At 49.8% G+C, this 22,108-nt stretch overlaps 1 protein-coding gene across 5 annotated transcripts in view; it reads right to left on the reverse strand.

The window, feature by feature from the left end:
- Positions 1–585: 585 nt before the first annotated feature.
- The window catches only part of GPR50 (G protein-coupled receptor 50), a 137,190-nt gene continuing 115,667 nt past the window's right edge, over positions 586–22,108 (reverse strand). For 4 of the 5 annotated variants that reach the window (XM_051968687.1, XM_051968685.1, XM_051968683.1 and 1 more), the window contains 2 exons: positions 16,866–17,063; positions 586–1,606 (listed from right to left, as the gene is read on the reverse strand). In XM_051968687.1, the coding sequence (XP_051824647.1) occupies positions 738–1,606; positions 16,866–17,052 (1,056 nt within the window). In that variant the 5' untranslated portion in view covers positions 17,053–17,063 and the 3' untranslated portion in view covers positions 586–737. Of the gene's footprint in view, positions 1,607–16,865; positions 17,064–19,133; positions 19,230–22,108 lie in introns of those variants that run through there. The other variant, XM_051968684.1, reaches the window with a different exon arrangement.

Below are 22,108 nucleotides of genomic sequence, written 5' to 3' on the forward strand. Positions count from 1 at the left end.
GATACTTCATTTACAAGAAGGCTTTACCACAAGCTTCCCTTAGGAGCTCCCCCGAGTATATCAATTGGTTATCTACAAGAGATAACTAGCCACTTAACAAAGAGGCTGGGGGGAGCAGGGAAAACAAAAGGGCAAGAGAAAATTAGCTTGGGGAGCCATTGCCAAATGAAGATCAATCGGAAAGAAAGCTGAAGTAGCTGGGAAATTAGAATGGCAAACACTGGGGAACTCGAGTTCCCTAAATTGTATTATGTCTTGTTAAAGATAGGCTACTATTACGCAAAGTATAAGGTACACTTGCACGATGAGCTAAAACACACTCACTAATTTGTACTTCTAAGCCTGCTGATGTAACATGTGTAGTGTGTAGGTTTATGTCTAGTATATGTGTGCATGCATGTGCACATAGGGGTGTGTGTATATACATGTTCATAGAAGGGGTACGTTGTGTGTATATGTTCATATAAGGGGTGCATTGTATGTACATGTTCATATAAGGGGTGAGTTTGTATGTATATGTTCATATAAGGGGTGCATGTGTATGTGTATGCAGATAGGGTGTGTGTGTGTGTGTGTGTGTGTGTGTGTGTGTGTGTGTGTGTGTGTGTGTAAAGACTGTGTCGGAGCAGGGAGAAGTACGGTGCATCAAGCAATTTAAGCGTATAGTATGCGGAGCAAACTTAGAACTGGGACCTGTCACTTAGCCATCACTAAGGACACTGGGTGAGACTTGGTCTTCACAGGTAGGTGTCGCCTTGAATGCGCCTGGCCCGGGCGTAAGTCGGCTTGCGTCTCATCCTCATCTCACGGATTTGCTCCTGCAGGTCAACCACGAAGTAGTAGGCCGTCTCCTTGGTGTCACGGACGATGCGCTGGTATTCCTTGCGGAAGTTCTGGTTCAGCGTGCCGTAGATCATGGCGTTCACACAGCTGTTGAAGTAGGCCAAGTAGTAGCTCCCAATGTATACCCACTCCGGGACGCGTGGTCCCATGCCCAAAGGATCGAAGACCCCGGCAAGCTTCAAGAAATTCAGCGGGCCCCAGCACAGAGCGAACAGGACGAAGACCAGGAACATCGTCATGAAGTTGCGGATGTCGACCAGCATGAACTTCGGCTTGGTGACCTTGACCCGATGATTGACTTGGAGGACCAGGATCCAGATCTTCAGGTAACAGAACGCCACTACCGTCAGGGGGATGAGGAAGTGGAGGGCCGTCACTACGAAGGTGTAGAAGGTAGTAGAAGTGGGGACAAAGGTGCAGGTGTAGACCGTGGGATTGTACTGCACGGTGGCCACGAAGTAGTTGGGGATGAGAGCCAACAGGGTCATCAGCCAGGTCACGATAAGGATGAGGATGGTATTCCTCTCAGTGAAGATCTTCTCATACAGGAGGCTATGGCAGATGTAGCAGTAGCGGTTGAGGGCTATCACCATGATGTTAAAGACGGAGCTAACAGCGCTAATGCTGGTAAGGAGGCCGCTCAGTTGACAGTGGAGTTTTCCCATGGTCCAGCCGTTGTTCAAGATGGCAATCAAGGTCATAGGGTAAGGATACACGGCAACAAGCATGTCGGCCACAGATAAACTGATTACAAAGACGTTCCCTGGAAAAGAAGGGTAGGGGGAAAAAAAGAAACAAAGAAGGAAAAAAAGAGAAGAAGGAAGAAAAAGGATCAACTGAAGAGTATTCAAATCTCATTGAGTTAGACTAATTAACAGAAAAGGTCAGTTGGAATTAGACAAGGCCCGAAGGATATGGAGAGAAAAAAATTGAAAGCAATGAAATTCAGAGTGGATAGTACTGTAGAGAAAAAGACACTTGTTCACAGCTAATGGAATCGCAAACTTATTGAGAACAGATATGGCAGTCTATAGTACCAGACCCCTCAAAAACCCATCATCCAATGCCCAACCCTCCTGTGATGAGCTCCATATTTACTTAGCTTGGTCCTCAGGAAACAGAAACCTGACGTTGAACAGGAGCAGGTCCTATCCTCAAAGCTTTTCCACCTCGGTGGACTTGCAAATATTGAGGCTTTCCAGACCTGGTACACATTGTCCCACATTCTGAGTGTTTCACTGTCTCCCACCGCTACTTCCCCTCTCCCAACATGATGTGGGCAGGCATTGCAATTTTCATAGATGACAGGGCTATGGGCCCTATATCCAGACCTCAAACAAATCCCCATAACCGTGCTTCCAAAAAAGGCATATATTGAAACCAAAGGCTCCCACTCTACGAGATCAATTTGAGATCAAATTGTGTCCCATTTTCTGAAAGCTGAAATGGAGTACTCTGGGCAGCTTGAGAGAAATAAGTGGAGGAGGAGGAAGAGAAGGAAGAAGAGGAAGAGAAAGAAGAGGAGGAGGAGGAAGAGGGGGAGGAGGAGAAAGAAGAAGAAAAATGAAGGGTGCTTAAAGACAAACTTGCCCCTTCCCACAGCCCTGATAACATGGCTCCATTTCCATGTTCAGAATTGTCCTCATTGCAACTGGAGATTTACTTTGCCTAGCTTTAAATAAGTGAGTTCTTCTTTGAAAATCAAGAATGCTCCCTGCCACAGGGCTGGACTCCAGATCCAGAGCCAGGCGGCTTAATGAAATTCACAACCATGCAGTCTGAAGGATTGCACACTCCTCTGGACTATCATTAAGACAATGACAAAAATATAACTAGAGATAAATGGTCACAAAAGAGCATTAGGGATGCCATTTTCTTAAAAAGCTTTTTTTTTTTTAATGGGATCAGATATAAATGGGGCGGAAGTATAGGAAAGAGGAAAAGACTATGGCAAAATGGTTTACAGGCTACGGCGCCCCTAAGCTACTTCTTCAGATGAAAGTAGACATTTAAAGAAGTCCATTAACTCTTTGAGGATACTAAGGGTCTTTGCTGTTCCCACTAAGGATGCTTGGAGCCAGAGACGGCGGTCAAGAAATACATTCCGGTGTTCTTCCTCACAGGATCGTTCTCATTTCCTAAGATATCAGCCTTCCCTCCATTTCTATGTGTTTAAATATGGTCACCTTCCCTTTGCTTGGGGGGAAGGGCACTTAAGAGGAAAATGACAAAGCAATTTCCCTTTGTCCAGTAATCAGAACCGGGACTGTGGCCCACAAGTTTTTCATCCAGGCTGGGCAATTAAGTCCATTAACCAGGTCCTGATTAGACAACCCACCAAAGCTGACTCTGGAGCAGTGACCTATCTTTCCCTTTGACCTTCCCTAGTCCGGAACACCGCCTGCAAGGTTAGCATAACCAGTTAAGTGAAGCTCGCCTTCCAATGAGACAATTTGCTTCTGGCACATCCACTGAAGCAGTACAGCCTTTGGATGCAGACTAAGGATGGCATGATTAAAGATCGTTGATGCTGGTAATCGATCAAGGGCCACTGCTCGATCTTTTTGCATATTACCCTTTTCTGTGATTGGAAATAAATTCCCAGCACCCAGACTACCACCAAAGCTCTGTGGTATAAATCAAGGTCACTAACTCTTGTTCTAAGAGTCACTCTTCTGAAGAGGATTTTAATCTACAGCAAGAGAGCAAAGTGCTTTAAGACTGATTTGGAAATTTTTGTAATTTGTCAGTCCTTTGCCCGCTTGTTTTGACGCCATCATCAGCCTGAGTGGAAGCAGCAGCAGTTATTTGGTTACTTGTGCTGTGCTTCAGGGCCTGAGAAGGTGACATTTGATTTAGAAACGCTCAATCTTGATGTTCCCAATTTCTCACTATAGTCTTTCTACATCTACAAGCGCCTCTCTCCATTTCCCAGGAAACATTCTAAGCAGAGACCGGGATCTTTTCTCAGTCTCACATTGCCTAGGCTACACAGATACATAGACTCCTACTGGATGTCAGAGATGGTTGGGACCTTACGAATCAGCTAGTCCAAGCCCTGAACTTGTCAGAAGGGGAAAGTGAGGCTCAGGAAGGCTGATTTGCCCAAATGGGTAATCAAGGAAAGAGGTGGCATCTGGCCATTGTTTTTAATTTGGGGCATAGAATAAAGTAAAAGTTCTATGGATTAAAGAGAAATGGAGGCCAAAAGGAAAAAAATGAGAAGGGTGTGAAGATACTATGAAAATGAAGAAGTAGGTGTAGGGGGGAGGAGTTTTGGGGGGAGGAAGAGGATGTAGCCTGCAGCATGAAAGTACAGGAGGAAAAAATTTGTGAAATGTAGTCCCAGGAAAAAAATTAGAGACAAAAAAATATTTAGCAGAAAAAAAAAAAAACACATCAGGACTCTACTCTTAGAAAGCCATTAGCATTAGCATCTAGTTTATGGTTTGCCCATTAACAGAGTCCCTATCTAGTCAAGCACACTCCAGATTATCTGTCCACTAAATCTTGATGGATTTATGGCAAGCTATTTTGATTTTGGAGCCTGCTCAGTCGTCCACATTCAGCTATCATAGCTACCATCCCCAGCTTTGGCTATGATCCTTGCCTTGGGCTGACTACAAGCATCCTAGCTACATGATCCCAATGAAGAGGGGGGTGGAAGGGGAGAGGGCAAAGTGCCCTGGTCACTGGAGATTCATCTAAGCAGGGCCAAAGCTCTTCAGGGGAACTGTCATAAAACATAAAAACGTTTCAAAGAATATAAAGATAATAGAAAAAGACACTAATTTTTTACAGAAAAAAAGATTGTTTTTTTTTTTTACATATTCCTGCTATTTCCATTCTTTCTGTTATTGTTTGCACTTTTGTTTTCTTTCTCGGGTTTTTTTACTTTCTTTCTAGATCTGATTTTTCTTGGGCAGCGAGGTAATTGTATAAATATGTATACATATATTGTGTTTAACATATACTTTAACATATTTAACATGTATTGGACTACCTGCCATCTAGGGGAGGGGGTGGGGGGGAAAGAGGAGAAAATTTGGAACAGACGATTTTGCAAGGGTCAATATTGAAAAATTACCCATAAATATGTTTTGTAAATAAAAAGATATAATAACAATAAATAAACAAACAAACAAATAAATAAATAAGTAAATGAGTGTTCCTGCTAACCAGGTCTTAACCTATGAAATGTTAAGTTTTATCCTTGGAAAAAACGGAAAATAGAAACATTTTCAAATACATTTTAAAAGGGACTGGGGATGGGGGTGGGGGGAAGAGTCTAGGAGAACCCAGCAAGTGGTCTTCATATGGGAATAGAGCCAGAGGAAGAGAAGGATTTTAGAAGTTATCTAATTACACACACACACACACACAATTCCTATCTCAATGAGAGGTGAGGATGATAAAGTTGAAAGTGACTATTGCAAAAGTGATCAAGCCTAGTTTCCTTTTGCTGAAGGATCTTGTTGATCAAGTCAAGAGATAACATAGGACCCTGGCAATGGAGAAGAGAATTCTGGCCGCGGGATCTTGGACACATTGCTTTTCCTCTCTGAATGTCAGTGCAAAATGGACTGACTGATCTCAAGGTGCTGGAAGGCTGGGAAAGGCAGTTTTGTCATCCCAGCATGTGGAAGCCTTTCTCCCTTCCCCTTTCCCTCCCTAAAGGGACAAAGCCTAGACAGAGCAGCCTTTAGTTAATATCTAAACAAGAACCTGAGTCTGGGCAGGACCAGCAGAGGTTGTGGCCCTCAGAACTAGCCTCAGTCATTTATCTGAGGAACCTCTTCCTATACTTCCCAGTTACTTCTCTCCCCCCCCCCAACCCCCCAAAAGCACCCATAAAAGCTCAGGAAAGATAATACCCACTTGTTTTGCATAAATTTACATAAATTGTATAATATTTATACCTAATTACAACTTAGTAATAAGTAGGCAGATCATTAAATAGGTAGCATGTTAATTTGCATATTAATTATTTTTCCCCCATTCATTCAGACCCTCCCTGAGCACTTGGGCCGGGCTGTAGGAAACAGAAATCTCAATGGGTCCCAGTCCCTGTCCTGAAGAAGCTCCCCATCTAGTGGGGGGGAGGGGGGGAGGGGGGAGAAGTAGAATGGACAGCAAAATGGGCTTAGAATGAACAGAGTCACGTTTTAGCCCCTGCAAATGCCTCCCTTCCTTCCCCCTCTCAGGGCCTCATCTGCTTCCCCCAGCTGCAAAAAGGGGGGGGAGGGGGCTGGGGGAGCCGAAGGCACAGGCGGGAAGGTTGGATTAAAGGCTCTCTCAAGTCCCTTCCAGCTCTGACATTCTTTGAATTGACACGTACACAAATAACCAGAAGGTGTATTTAATTACAAACACTCTACTTTGTCCTGGATGTTCAGGCTTCATAATTTGTGACTTGCCCCTAGTGTGGCTGTCAGTGCACAGCTAAAAGAAATTCCAGGGGAAAAAGCTATGACCATTTAATGGGGTAATTTCTGGTGTCGGGAGACATTTCTGAAAATATTCCTGCAAGATGGAGTTTGCTCATTGAAAGACCTTTGTTCGAAGGGGAGGGGGGGAAGCAAGAGTTCTGCTTGCTGGAATGAGAGTGTGGGGGGGAGGGCAACTAACGCTGAGCTGTGTATTTGAAAATCAGTTTTTAAAAAACAGTTCAAGTGTCATGGACAAGGAGCTGGATGGCTTAATCTAACAGCATTCATTCCCAATGTTTTCATTTTCTTTTCGTGTTTTTTTTTTCCTTAAATGCCCATTTGAGGAGATGAGTGAAAAGGAAAAATAGGGAAAGATAATGAGGGTGAACAAAAGAGTACCTAGCAAAGAGACCGGGGAACAGTAAGTGTCCAGTAAATGTTTGTTGAATGAATGAATGCATTAATGAATGCATGCAACACTGTCCTACAGCAAATGAGAACTCTCCATGGAGGAAGGAGCCTTGCAAACAGACTGGTGGTCCCTAAGGCAGATGAGGAGCACAAAATTCGGAAACGACTCATTTGGGTTTCTCGAGAGGGTAGGGAAACTGGCTGTAACTCTGGGAGAGCAGCAGAATTGCCATTACTTGTCTGCAAGGTTGCCTGCTGGCTCTTACACTTCCCAACTAGAAACATTTCCTAGCCAAGCTCTCAGAGGCGGTTTAATTTCATGCTGAGAATTTACAAACCGCTACAACAGATGTAAAGCTGTAAGGAGTAATTACACAGCTACTGCTTACCCAAGCAAAACCCGGGTTTGCATCTTTCCTGCAGATTAATCAGTGAGAAAGAAAAATGACAGTAATTGATGGTGCAAATTACGGCTACAGGGCGATGTATTTAATGGGGGCTCTGAGAAGTTATGGGACAAATTGTCACTGCAAAGTCTCCCATCAGCCACAAATGATTAGGCAGACTTGAGCTGGGCTGGCCCAACAGGTTGACAGCCAGCTTCACAGAATCACAGGGCCGGAAAGCTCTACAGAGGCCATCGAATCCAAGCCATGACTGCCCAAGAATCCTCTCGGGCATCAGACCCACCAGAGTGGTCTAACAGCCTCTGCTGGGAGACCTTCACTGAGGGGACCCTCCCGAATTACCAAGGCAAACCCCTCGACTCTGGCAAGGCTCAGCTTGTTAGGAAATGGACCCACAAGTGCCTCCCACAACCTGCTTGCAGCAACTTATTGCACCTAGCTCGGAACAGTTCTTTAACAACTCGAATGAATAAATAATAATTAGTGAACCAAAATATAATAGCTGACAGAGTGGGTTCACATCTGCTATGTGCTTTTACATACATCATTTCATTTGATCTTCACAGTGCTCCTGGGAGGTGTTATCAGTCCCATTTTATAAATGAAACAACAGAGGCACAGAGCCGAAATGTCCTTGCCAGTAGTCCAAAACTAGTGTCAGAGGCGAGTCAAACCCAGACTGCCTCTGCAGATTCTATCCCTAGCACTCTCTCAACTCCATTTTGCCATTATGTCTCACACATCATCTTTCTGTTGTTGTTCTTACTTTTGGTTATTATTTTTTTTAATTATAACTTTTTATTTACAAAACAAATAATGCATGGGTCATTTTTCAACACTGACCCTTGCAAAAACTTCTGTTCCAACTTTTTCCCTCCTTCCCTCCATCCCCTGCCCTAAATGGCATGTAGTCCCATACATGTTAAATATGTTAAAGTATATGTCAAATACATTATATGTATACATATTTATACAGTTGCTTGAACATCATCTTACACACACACACACACACACTCTTGTCCTCCTTTATTCTGGACACTCTGCCTCTATTAATGGAGCCTGAGTTTTCATTCACTTTTGTTTGTTGGCCATGACCAAAGACTGTAAAAGGATGAAACTACTAAAATTGACAAGGTTTAGACTCTATTATTTTTTGATACGATAAGGCTCATAAATTTGGAGCTGGGAAAGATCTCAGAAGCCATCTAGTCAAGTCCCCTCTTTTTTAACAGTGGAGGAAACTGGGGCCATGGAGGTTAAGTAATATTTGCCCAACATCACACAGGTAAGAAATCGCAATCAGAATTTGAACTCAGTACCATAATAAGAGGTTTTGATCCAGTACTCAACAATCTAACATACTAATCGCATTCTTGCTAGGATCAAACGACACCAAGAAGTTGTAGCTACATGGAAGGGCTGTCACAACAAATGAAACTGAATATATCTTAACAGGCAGGAAACGATTGGTTACCTACGAGGAAGTCATTTCAAAATCATCTGTCTGTGTACAGGCAGATTAATGGCCGATTAGAGGAAAGTCCCAAATCAATACCAAATTAGAAGAAAGGCAAAGATAAGAAGGTACTGCGTGCACTTACAAACAACTCCAACCTGACTGATTTCAATAAACTGTTGTTGACCATGAAAAATGGGAAATGGATAAAAGTAAAGACATTGATTTTGGTTATCACTATTTGGACAACTAAAATATAAGTTTAAAAAAATTATATTTAAAGTTTCTCCTGTGTATTCTCATTTTCTTGTCTATATCATAAAGAATTCTTCTCTTCCAGAGCTAAAGCTAGGTGTGCAAGAATTGTTATCTTCTATATGGCACTTCATGTTAGCAACCATAAAATATATATTCACCATAGGTGCCTGAAGATTATCAAAAACTCCTGAAGTATTAAAAAAAAAAAAAACCACCTCGGCACAAAATAGACAACTTCCTGGTTGTTGCTGTATCCTCACAAATCTCTGAGTTACATGTGAAGTGAGTATTATCTCCATTTTACAGATGGAGAAGTTTTAAAAGGCAAAGAGATTTGCTCACAGGCACAAGGCTACTAAACAAAGTACTGGAGGCAGAACTCAAAACCCAGGTCTTTGGACTTCTAGTCCACCACAAAAAGTAGCACTGAAAGGAAGGAAAGACAGGGGAGGAAAGGAGGGAGAGATAGAAAAAAGAAGGGAGAGGAAGAAAGGAAAGAAGGAGGAAAAGAAGGAAGACAGGAGAGAAAGAAAAGAAAGAAGGAGGAAGGGGGAAAGAAGGGAGAGAAAAAGGAAAGGAAGAAGAAATGGAGAGGGACAGAGAGAAAGAAAGGAAGAGAAGAGAAGAGGGGGGAGAGAGAGAGAGAGAGAGAGAGAGAGAGAAGAAAGAGAGAGAGAAGGGGGGAAAGAGTAAAGAAAAAGATGAGAAAAGAAACCAAAAGGGGCAAAGCATGATTTAAGCAAGCCTTCCTGCACAAGTCACCAAGAGCTAGTCTTCCCCAGCCTGGGAGGGACTGTGCTCCCACACAGCAGGGCTCAGTGGAATTAATATTTTACTCAAAGGAGAGGGTAATGAGTTCTAATCCTCCCTATTTCTGGTGCAGCCGTGGGCAAATTTCTTACCCTCAAGGAGGCTCTTGTTAACAACTAGCTCTTGGAACTGTTGCCAAGCATAAAAGGAGCCAATAAAATGGAGTGAACAGCGGGTCAGCAATCCTAAATGCTCTCTAACAGCTCAGAATAAAAAAAATTCTGCTTTATTAAAAAAAAAAGTCTCACCCAAAAACTGAGCTTTCTAACAACACTTTTTCCTCAGTTCCAGTGCCAAATGTTGCAACAGGATCAAAGCTATTGTTGAGAAGTAAATTCAGAAAGTCACTACCTGCTCCAGAAAGGGGGAGGGGGGAATGTGGATAAATCTATATTATCAGCTCTACAATTTCCACACCAACCTTCTCTAATCTTGGGGAGGGTTTTCCACTGGGATCGAATTTTATGCCCTCGGTTACAAAAACCCAAACTGCTTCGGTTAGAATGATCACTTCTCTAGGCAAATGTTCCAGAATAAAAAGAAATCCTCGGTCCTAGGTACTAGTAAGATTTTCATCATATTATTTTTCCACTGGCCCCGAGAAGATTTTTTCTTTTTGAACCATTTGGACCCGGGCAGACTTAAGTACAACAGCATGGCAAAGGGAAAAGAGAAGCCCCTGTCTGGGCTCTAAAGAGCTGGGGGGTGAATTTTGCCTTTGCCGATCACTAGCTATGTGAGCTGGAGCTTTTTCTGAGCCTCAGTTTCCTTATCTGTTTAAAAAAAAAAAAAGATGTAGGGAGTAAAAGTGGGGGGTTGAACTAGGTGACCTCTGAGATCCCTTCTAGCTCTAAATCTAGGACCAGACTGGGCTCCAAAGACCTGCCTTCACAGAAACATAGCGTTTGTTTCCCGTACAATACATTCAAGAGAGTTGCTGACTCCCTAGAAGGCATTTTCTCAATTCATTCTGCACCCAGCCTGCCAACTTCATCTAAAACAATTAAGTGGATTAGGGAAGCTTTAGCTCAAGTGAAATTTCACAGCACAGCCTGAGGTTTGAGAGAAAGCCAAGAAGCAAAGCCACACAGTTAATGACAGGGATCGAGGTGATGTCCTTATCACTCAATGGGGGAAAAGAAAGAAAGAAAGAAACCACCAAAATCGGCTCGAATTCGGCTCTTCTTTTACACAAGAGCCCAAATCTGGCCCAGTTTGCACAGGGCGCCTGTGTCATAGCCCACAGCAGGCCATCTTGCTGAACCCTTCTGAAACACCGTTAAAACTGAGCACACACTTCCTCGCCCCGCCCCACCCCCATCCTTCCCCCAGGCCACAAAGGCCAGGGATGTAAAGGACACTTCCCCCCGCCACCTCCCCCCACACACACACACCATAAGCCAAACCAATCAAACACTTAAAACTTTTCCATAAATTCAGCACAACACATTGACATCCGGCATGATATTCTCCGGAACCTCACAAAAGGTGATCCCCCACTTCTTTTTTTTCCAATCTTCATTTAGCTCAGCATATTTTTAAATAATAATAAATCCCCCTCCAAGAAATTCATTTGTTTGCTCCGGGGGAAAAACAAATGGCTGAAAAGCTCTTTCAGATTATAATCAAGGAAGGATGGGGGAAGGGGGGCGAGGGCTTTAGAGGGCCCCACCACGGAGGTCCGAGGTGCTCCAAAGCTCCATTTGGTATAAACAATGTCCTTTCCGAGGATGAAAAACCTGATTTTTATTTTAAATTTAAATTTAAAATTCACTGACGTGTAATCTACATTAAACAGCCGGACACGTTGGCTTTATTTTCTCCCTTAATATTTTAATATGTTGGAGGGAGCTGAACTTCGGGGAGACAAGTTAAGGAAAGAAAATTGCTTTTGGAGTCTGAGAACCTGGGTATGAATCTCAGCCCTGCCATTTACTAGCTTAATGACCCGGGCAATGCCCTTAACCTGCCTCAGCCTCAGTTTCCTTCTCTGTAAAAAACGGCGTTCTTCACCTTTTTGGTATCATGGAGCCCTTGGGCAGTCTGATGGCATCAGCCTATGAACCCTTTCTCAAAATCCCCAAATAATCATAAATTTTTCAAATGCATAAAATCAAATACATAAGATTGCAAAGAAAATCAATGATATTGAAATACAGTTATCCAAATACAAAAAACAAAAACAATTTCACAAACCCCGGTTAAAAAAACCTTTGTCTTCAGACCATAAATCCTTGCCTAGAATAGAGCTGAGAACCCTTGAATTCATGGTGATGTGAAAATTAATTGAAAGGCCATGTCTATATAACCACTTGTTACAGTGGCTTGCTTTGGGGGGTCCCCCCCCAAGTGAATATATGAATTCGCTGGAGAGGACCGTGCTTAGGCTGGTGACAAGCAAAAATCCCCTCGTACTCGGACACGCGGACCCCCAAAAGGAGGGCCGAGATCTCTGCAGCCCTAAAACGCAGGCCCCCACATGCTGGAGCTCCCAGAGCACGCCTGCCTTAGGATGGACATGGCAGGGGGCAGCGAAGAGAAAACCTTGGGAAATGCACCATTTCCCCTCCGCATCGCCGCAGCCTGCCGGCTGCCTTCGGCCTCCTTCCGCTAGCCAAAGACCACTCAGATCCTGCCGGCCACAAGCGGTCCGGGCGCAGCCAGCAGTCCAAGCCCGAGGCCGCCCGAGGCCGCCCGAGGCCTCCCGAGGCCCCTGCACCCTGCCGCTGCAAAGGCCAAAAGCAGGGCCTCGAGAGGCCTGCAGGGATTTGGCGTGACGCCTTTCCATCAACAAGTAAATGCATCTCCTGTTTGTCACTGCAAGCATCTCCCCCTCCCCCTTTGTCACCTTCTCCTTTCTCTAAGTACTGTTCCCATTATTTGCAATGATTTCTACACAGGACTGTTGCTAGGCAGTCATATAAGCTATAGTACCATCATCTGGGGGTGACAGAGAGGGGGAGACAGACAGAGAGAGAGAGAGACAGAGAGAGAGAGAGACAGAGAGAGAGAGAGAGAGAGAGAGAGAGAGAGACAGACAGACAGACAGACAGACAGAGAGACAGAGAGAAGAAGGAAAAAAAAAAAAAAAAACCCGGGCGAGGATAGAAAATCGGCCGGGGGTGCAGGCTGCAGGCTACTGTGCAAATGAAAAAGCCAACGGGAAGCTGGAAGGGGCAAGGAGGGAAACTGCAAAATGACTGCCCGACCCTGAAAGTCTGCTTTCAGAGGCGATTTCTGGGTGGCTGAGGCTTTTCACCAGGCCAAATGCCCTTCCAGTTGAATCACATTGCCTTCCTGCTCCTCACTTCCCCAGCCCGGGAAGACAACAGCCGGTGTCTGACTGTGGGAGCAGCCTGTTAATTAAGGGATGGGGAGTGGAAGCAGGCCCGAAGCCCCCACGGCTTCTGTGAAGGGGAGGGTCGCCCAGCGCCCAAATCCCATTCTGCCGTTTTGCAGGGGCAGCGGCCGCCTCTAGGGGATTTTCCACAAATGCACAGAAGAGAGACCAAAAAGGGAAAACGAGCCCCACTGGCGTGTGGAGGCGGCTTGGGTGCCCGTCCTAGGGGAAGGTCCGAACCGGGAGACGGGGGCCGGGGGGAGGGAGGGGGGGTGTTGGCCTGAGATCTGCCACCTTCCCAGAAGCTGGAGCAAATGTCGAGACTCGGCTGTTTTCTGGGAAGATTCTGCCCCCCTCTGGGCAGCTTTTAAGTTCATTCATTTCAGCGGCGAGGCTCGTTGGCAGCTGTGCCTCGGCAAGCAAGCTCGCTCCTGAGGGGCAGTGGGCACCGATCTCCGGCCCCGACTCCCCTGCCCCCTGGCTGCTGCTCAGCCCAGCTCTAGGGGTGGGGGGTCTGGCCCACTCTGATCTTCCCCGGGGCTCCTCACCCCGCCTAGGCATGAGTCCCGGGCACTAACTGGGTGGCTCTCACTGCATCTGGAGCTGGGGGCTGTGAGGAGCAGAGCTTTCCTCCCCGATTTTAGGGCTCAGAGGGCGGGGCCTACTCGAACAAGACTCTACAAGAAGGGTCTCACATGGCATGGGCCTCAATTTCCTCACTCTGGAAAATGGGTGGGTCAAATGCCATGCACCTTGCCACCTGCAGCACTGCCCTGTATTCAGCTCACGTCCAGACACAGAAGTGCCCGATTCCTCCCAGACTCTTGCTGGGCTCCACCCCTCTTCCCCCAGACCTCTGCTCGATTCCTGGCATCCCCAATCCTATAGCAAGGTTGTCTAGACCCTACTCTGGCCACCGGGACTCTGTCATGGCCACTGGAGGGAGGGGGGTGATTCTTGCCTCAAGATGGCCAGATACCGCACTGGGGTGTGCCGACCCAGGACGTCGTCTCTGCCAGTGCCGAGACTGGCCAATCAAAGCAAGGTGCGTGCCTCGGTGCACTGGCCGAGTGCTGTCATTGGGCTCCCTAGGGAAATCCGGCCACTCTGCTTCCTTCCCACGGCCATCAGGGTCCCTCAATTTCCTTGCCAACTGTACCCCTGTGAACCCTCTTGCTGGAACTGCTCACCTCCCTTGCCCCACAGCTCTACCAGGTTTCCAGATTATCATCATTGCTTTAGAGCTGGAAAGGACCTTAGAAGTCATTTAGTTTTCAGCCCACCTCACCACACACACACACACACACACACACACACACACACACACCCCACACACACACACCATACACACACACCACACACACACACACACACACACCATACACATACACCACACACACACACACACACACACACACACACACCAACCACACAATACTGGGAACCCCAAAACAGACCCTTATTTTGAGCTTTCCCAAATTCCTCTACTGGGCAGCACCTATATTCACCTAGTTCCTAACCCTTGCTCTTTCCAGGCCCTAGTTCCGCAAGGGATTGCTATGTATGAATAAATGGCTGCTCTCTCTCTCTACCCCCCCCCCCCATCTCTCTGCTTGGAGACACCAGCTCAGCAACCCTTTTCTATAATCCTGATGCTCATCTGCAATCTTAGGAAGGTTGTGGGGTTCCACAACCTAACTTCACCCCCACATTTATTAGGGGGAGGGGTCACCAGCCTCTTCCCTCAAATTGACAATGGGGTTCAGATTTCGGCTAGATTTAACTCTGCTTTTCTCTCCAACCCCAGGCAAGGACAGTGCACCCCCTACCACCTGAGCATTCTGAAATGTAGTGGGAGAAGGTCTCTCTGACCCCTTCTCCAGAGGAGCCCATACTTAGGTTCCTTTTAGCCCCAGGGGTAGCCCGGAAGAGACCCCCTACCCTTAGACACCCGGACATTTACTAAGGAAGGGGACAGAAAAGACACTACCCTCCCTTCTACAGAGGAGCACATACGTAGGCTAGGTTCAGTTAGGTTCTGTCCAACCCCAAAGCCTGCAGGGACCCCCTAACAACTTAGACATCCTGATATTTAAGGGGGGATGGTGAGAAGGCTCTTTGTACCCCACTCTCTGCAAAAGAGTTTATACTTAGGCTGGATTCAGCTGAGCTCTCCAACCCCAAGGGAAGCCTGCAAGGACTCCCAAGTCAGATACCCCAATATTTAAGGGATCTGCTCCTCCTCTGCAGAGGAGGGGATATTTAATATGGCTTCTGTGAGGCTCTCTCTGCAAACCCTAGGAGAAGCCTAAAAGGTCCCTTTATCCACTTAGATACCCCGAGATCTGGGGGGGGTTTTGCCCCTTCCCCTCTGCAGAGGAGACCACTGGCAAGATCAGCTCTAGATGCCAATAGGGTTTCTGTCTCTGATACCAAATTGACCAGTAAGAGACCGTGGTCCCTCCCCGAATTATGTAGTCCCCCTATTTCCCGAGTGTGTTTTTGAGTCCCCCTCCCACGGGGCTCTGCAGCATTTTGGCTCTATTCCCTGGCTTTTGCCAGCCCAGCTCTAGGAGGGTGAGTGTGCCCATTTTGCGGACCCGGGAGTGGGGGCCACAGGACTCAACCCCAGTCTATCCCGGCAGACCCTGGGAGCTTTTTCCAGCGGTGAAACAGGCACCGGAGTCAACCCCCGCCCCTAATTTGAAGTCCTGGGGAAAGGGGAAAGGGAAGGGGGAGGGGAAAGGGGGGAAGAGGAGAATGGGGGAAGGAGCTGCCTCTGCAGCACGGCACTTCAGTCAAACACACACTTTTTCTTTCTTTTCTTTTTCTTTTCTTTTTTCCTTTTTCAATTTCAAGCCGCTTTTCAGACGAAGGACTCTTCCAAGCCCTAGGCGAGGGAGCCTGTCTCCCAGATGTCTTCCCAACCCCAAGCCGCAGACCCCCGTAGGGGCTCGGCGACCCCCACCCATCCCACTTCCTGGCTCTGCCCAGCTCTCCGAAGCCCTGCACTTAATTAATTTCGCGCTGTTCGGCTGTGGCAGCCCCAGGCAGGCAACTGGCCTGCCCCCAGCCTTGGGACCCTCTAAGGGTTTAGAGATCGCTTCCCAATCAAACCCAGACACATTTCCTGTGCTTTCCCCGGCGTCTATTCGCAGCCTGGGCACTTACCTGGGCTCCCTCCTGCTCTGGACGCCAAGGAGAGCGGCTCTTCTGCCGGCCCCAGCCGCGCGACTGGTGTGTGTATGTGTGTGGGGGCCCCGAGGACCGGAGGGGCTTTTCCAAGCCCCCTGGGGGCTAGCTTTGCAGCCAGCCGCTCCCAAGCCCCTAGGCAGCCTCAGCACTTACCTGCTCAGCTCTCTGCCTCTGTCCGAGCTCGGGATGGCAGTCCCCCGCCCCCCCATCTCGGGATCCCCAGAAACCTAAGCTCAGACACCCCGCCATTTCCTTGGAGGAAGAATCTCTTCGCGCCCCCCCCCACCTCCCTGGGATTCAAGCTCCACGAGCCCTGGCTGCTATGCGGCCCCACGGGCGCCGCAGGCTGCAGTTAAGCCGGGGGCCCCGGCTCCTTCTCCGGGGGTCGCTCCCGTCCCACGCCAGTCCCGTGGCTCTCCGGAAAAGGGGCTCACTTCGAATTCCTCTCCTCTGAGAGGCCGGGGAAGGTGCGAACAGACTCCGGCCCGATCCTACTGGACCCCAGCTCGAACCCCCCCGAGTTCTCCCCCCCAACCCCGGGCTGCCGGCTGTATGGAGCGAGGGCAGGCGGGCGCTAAGTCTGTAAGGTTCCCCTCCCCGAGGGCTTATGCCGGCCTGCCGTCGCCGGGACTTGGGGACCGAGGCGAGCAGCAGGATGGGGGCACGGCGCGCAGGGGCGCGGGCCACGGGCCCGCAGCGGGGTGCGGGCGGCTTACCGAGGTTGCGGAGCCTCTCGTTCTTGGTCACGGCAGCTATGACAAACGAGTTGCCCACGAGGTCCATCACGATGGTGAAACAAAGCAGCAAGGACAAGAAGCTGGTCAGGAATATGTTCTGGGGCCGGGGGGTCTTGGGCTGCCACCAGTCGGGGATCGTGGTCGTGTCGTTGTGAGCCGCCTCCATGGTGCTGGAAGCTGGGGAAAGAAGAGCCCGGTGAGAGCCGTGCCGCCGCCGCCAGCATCCCCCCCCCCCCATCCCCGGGCCAGGATCCCGGCCCCTCGGCCGGGACTCCCCGGGCTCGCCCGAGTGGAAGGCTGCCGGCCGGCGGCCGGCTCCCCTAGCTCCTGCAGCTCCCAAGTTCCCTCCGAGGAGTCGGCGCCGTGGCTCCCTCCCGGGGAGGCAACTTTGCTTTCGGCTTTACCTGCTCCCCACCCCGCTTGTCTGCAGACTCTCCCACCTTCCAGCCCTACAGAGCTCGAATTTGCCCCGCACCGAGGATTTGTCTCCAGGGCGTGGTGCCTGGGAGCATGCCCCTAGGTGTCCGAGAAACCGGAGCTTTGGGGCTCCTTGGCGGCGCCCTCCCGAAGTGGCGCTTCCCGAGCCCTGGGAGAGGCTCCTGCCGCCGCCGCCGCCGCGGGCGCACTGAGTGCCGATCCCACAGCCCCTCAGTCTAGCTCTGCCGCCTGCACAGAGTGCGGGCTCTTAAGCCCTCCCCCTGGTGAGCGCAGCTGCCGCTCACAGAGTGCGGGCTCCTGCGCCCGGAGGAGGAGCCCGACCGCCGCGCACAGAGCGCCGCCAGACCAGTGGTGGGGCCCGAGCCCTCAGCAAGGGCGGTGCCGCCTCGCGCGCCGTGCCAGGGCAGCGCCGGACTCCGGGGCGAAGGGATGGTCGCTGCCGCGCGCGCGCAAAATGCCAGGGCCGCTAGCGGGGGCCCGCGGCTCCCGGGAAGGGCGCCGCCGCCCCGAATAAAGTGCCGGAGCGCCGCCGGGGCTCCTCAGCCTCGGCCCCGAGCACCGCAGCCGTGGCCAGGGCGCCACCGGGACTCCGCAGCCCCCACGACGGGCGCCGCCACAGTGCACCAAATGCCCCGTCCCCACCAGGCTCCGGAGTTCCCAGCAAGGGCGCTAGCGCGACCCAGAAAGAGCCGGGGACTCCGGAGTCTCCTGGACGGACAATGAAGCCGCGCGTAAAACACCGGGGCATCGTCGGGGCTCCTAAGTCTCCGGCGCCGACAATGCCGCCGCACTTAAATTGCCGAGGCATTGCCGGGGCTCCGGAACCCCGGAACCCCGGGAAGGACACTGCCGCCACAAAGAAAGTGCAGGGGGTATTGCCGGGGCTTCGGGGTCCCGGGAAGGGTGATGCCCCTGCACATAAAGAGCGCGTAAAGTCCCGGGGCACAGCGGGGGTCGGGGGGGAGATCCGGAGTCCGAGAAGGGGATCCGGGGTCCGGGAGGGGGATCCGGGGTCCGGGAGGGGGATCTGGAGAGGGAAAGGGAAACGGGGGCCGGGAAAGGGAATCGAGAGTCGGGAAAAGGACTCGGGGGCGGGAAAGGGACTCGGGGGCGGGAAAGGGACTCGGGGCCGGGAAAGAGAATCGGAGGCCGGGAAAGGGAATCGGGGGCCGGGAAAGGGAATCGGGAACCCGGAAAAGGATTCGGGAACCGGGAAAAGGAATCGGGAACCGGGAAAAGGAATTCGGTGTCCGGGAAGGGCGCTGCCGCCTAGCATAAAGTGCCGAGGCATGGCCGGGACTTCGGAGTTCCTCGGGAGGCAGATGCCTCCTCGCTGAAAGTGCCGGGGCATTGCCGGGGGATCCGGACCCCCGGAAGGGGGGCTGCAGCCGTCCCGGTACCGGCTAGGCTCCAAAACCGGAGCGGAGCTCAGAAAGCATAGGGAGAGCAGACTCTGTTACCTTGCTCCCACCCCAAGCCCCAAACTCCCCGGATCCGATTGCGGGGGACCCCCGGACGCCTCTTCCCCTTCCGCTTCTCTTTCCCTTTCTCCCCGTGAGGAGGACGGGGAAGAGAAATCTAGTCAGTTATCCAGCTACAACAAAATAAATTAATCCCCGTCCTCCCTCTTCCCCCCGGCCCGCTCTGCAGCGGCAGCCGGGCGCAGTCCCCGAGACTGCTGAGCCGCTGGGCCAGCCCGCCAGGGGCTTCGGAAGGCAAGCGGGGCTGAAGCGGCGGAGCTTCGCGAAAATCCCCCGGCCCCCGCCCCCGCGCCGGCTCGCGGCCCCTCGCCGCGGCCTCGGAGCTTACAGAAGGGGCTGTAATCCCCGGAGGCAGCGCCCTCCTGGCCGGAGGCGCCGGTCACCGCAGGCAGCAAGTCCCCCAGCAGGCGAGACGCGTTAGGCAGAAACATCGCTGCTGAACTGAGCCGGCCGGCCCGCCCGGCCTTTTATAGGGACTTTACCACCTGACTTCCGACGTAATGCCTACGACATCGAAATTAATGACAGGGGCAACCTCCCAAACACCTGTAAGCACTTAAAGCCCCTTGGGAGACCTTTGGCCACCCCCCCCTTTTGGCAGAACTGACCTGGGAGGGGCTGGGACCGTCCCGGCTCCCTTTGCAGAGCCGGAGCGGCGATCCCGGCCGGCTCCCGAGCTATTCACGGCCGCGGGGCTGCGCCTGCTCTTGAAATGGGCGCCTAGGTCACCCCGGGCCGGGAGAGGCGGGGAAGCTCGGCTACTCCGCGCCCCTCCTAGCAGTCCCGCTCGCCCAAGCCAGAGGGAAGTTCCAAAGGTCGCGGGAGGCTTCCAGGAGAGTCGGCGTGCCCCGGAGCCCTGCGACGGGCATAGGCCCGGTCCCCCCAACGGCCTCGGCCTTCGCACCTAACCTCCTCTCCACGTTTTTGCTTCCACTCATTGTCTTCCCGAAACGCGGTAGCTATCCAGCGAGAGCGAAGCCGGGGCCACGCGGAGGCGGTCCGCTGAGCAATGAAAAGCTCAACCCCACCCCACCCCTTAAGGGATCCCCTGGGGATTTCAGGTGGGACCCCACCCCATCCTCCCAACTCGGAACTTCTGGTCTCTAAAGGGCTCGAGGCACCGAAAACCAAGAGCTCTCTGGGCCAGGGGGAGCCAGAGTTAGAATTCCAACTCCCAGAAGCGCCAAGCACCCTCCATCCAATGGGAAGCCAGAAAGCTCCGCCGTCCACTCCCGAGAAGGGACACGGAGATGTTCAGGGTTCAAGTCCCGGAGAGCCCAGAAAACCATTTCCACTTTTCCTTGGAACTCACTACATGAATTAAAAAGGAAAACAAATCCTAACCAACTAGATGTCTGTCCCTTTTCATTCTCAGACAGAAGCTCCAACTGCCTGGGTGAGCATGGAGCCCCCTCCCCAATAGTGGGTGGCCCCAAAGTACCCCCAAATCGTTCTTTTAATGGATCCAAAAACTTCTTTCTTTCTTTGCTGAGGCAATTGGGGTTAAGCGACTTGCCCAGGGTCACCCAGGTCAGATTTGAACTCAGGTCCTCCTGACTTCAGAGCTGGTGCCTAAAACTTTTTTTTTTTTAAGTGTTCACAGATTTATTAACAAAGAAACCAAACTCAGTCGCTAAGAAACAAATTTTGGTTTGGGAACTTGGGGCGGGCAGGGGAGATCTTAGAGATAAGGTGATTTAATTAAGCAGAGTTAATATTGGAGCCATAAGGAACCAGATGAGAAATTTAGTCCCAAGTCATTATTTTAAATGTGAAAAACAGCATCAGAGAGGTAATGACTTGGCCAGCATCACACAGCAAATTATGGAAGACCAGAGTTTTTGAACCGAGGACTTCTGGCTTAAGATCAGAATCTTGGATGCGCCCCAGACCTTTGAGCTTCCATGTATGTTAAGGCTAAAACCTACTCCAACCCTTCATTTCACTTTGTTTGACTTGATTGACTTAATACAAATGTTATTACCAAAAGTTAGATTTCATCAGCCAGAATGTAGAGGAGGCCTGAGATAACACTTAGTCTCCCACCCCCACATTTCCTATAAGGGGAAACTGAGGACCAGAGGTTACTTGTCACATAGGAAATGAAGAGGAGAGGGTTTTTCGGACCAGATTCTCTCTCTCTGGCTCCAGTTCTCTTTCTGTGTCCTTAAATCATGTTTCCAGCCTGCCCTCTTAGAGATTCAAGTAATGGCTAATTGGAAGAATATTACTACCATTGAGTTGGCCAGAGCTCAGAGCATCATACTTCTAGAGCTGAATGGGGGTCTTCGAAAATATTTAGCTTGGTTCCTCTTATTTTATAGGTAAGAAACCTGAAGAACAGAGAGGGTGAACAATCTGGCCAGTACTACACAGCAATTAAGTAACAATACCAGGGTTTTAAGTTCTGGTCCTCTGGCTCCAAATCCAGTTTTTCCCCCGGAACCGGGGGCTTTAAAGCAGGACTATTGTGGAGAACTTCTAATGCAATGAGAAATGTTGATATTCTTTTGTTTCCAGTCTTGCAAAATGATTTTTGTTATTGCCACAAATTAGCAAGAGTTCCTAAGATCACAGTTTGGGAGTTAGAAGAGACCCTAGACAATATTTATGCCAAGGACTTCCTTCATTTTACACAAGAGGGAGCTGAAGAATAGAGACTGGTTAAGTGACTTGGCCAAGACCACATGGCAAATTTCCCGAGTGTGATTGTTGGCACCAGGTGGTAAAAGATACCTTGGAAAGTAGCTACTCTAATTATCCTTCCCTTCTTCCTCTTCCTCCCTCCCTCCCTCTCTCTCCCTCCTCCTTTCCTCCCTCTCTGTGTCTCTATCTCTGTCTCTCCAGTCCTTTCTCCTCTTTCTCTCTCTGTGTCTTTCTCTCCCTTTTTCCTCTTTCTCTTCTCTCTTTTGTTCTTTCTCTTCTCTTGGTCTCTGTGCATCTCTTTTTCTCTTCTTTTTTGTCTCTTTTTCTTTCTCTTCTCTCTGTCCTCTTTCTTCTTTATCTCTGTCTCTCTATTCTCTTTTCCCCCCTCTCTCTTTCTTTTTTTTTTTTTCTCTTCTCTCTGTCTCTCTCTTTCGATTCTTTTTTTCTTTCTCCTCTCTCGGTGTCTGTCTTCTCTCTCTTCCCTTTCCCTCCCTCCCTTTTCTCTCTTTTCTCTTTCTCCCCCTTCTCTGTGTGTGTGTCTGTTTTTTTGTCTCTGTCTCTCTTTCTGCTCTCTCTCTTCCCCACCTCCTCTCTTTCTCCCTCTTTATTTCTTTCTCTCTTTTTTTCTCTTTCTCCTCTCTGTCTCTGTGCATCTGT

The sequence above is a fragment of the Antechinus flavipes genome, chromosome X, assembly GCF_016432865.1.
Source record: "Antechinus flavipes isolate AdamAnt ecotype Samford, QLD, Australia chromosome X, AdamAnt_v2, whole genome shotgun sequence".
NCBI lineage: Eukaryota > Metazoa > Chordata > Mammalia > Dasyuromorphia > Dasyuridae > Antechinus > Antechinus flavipes.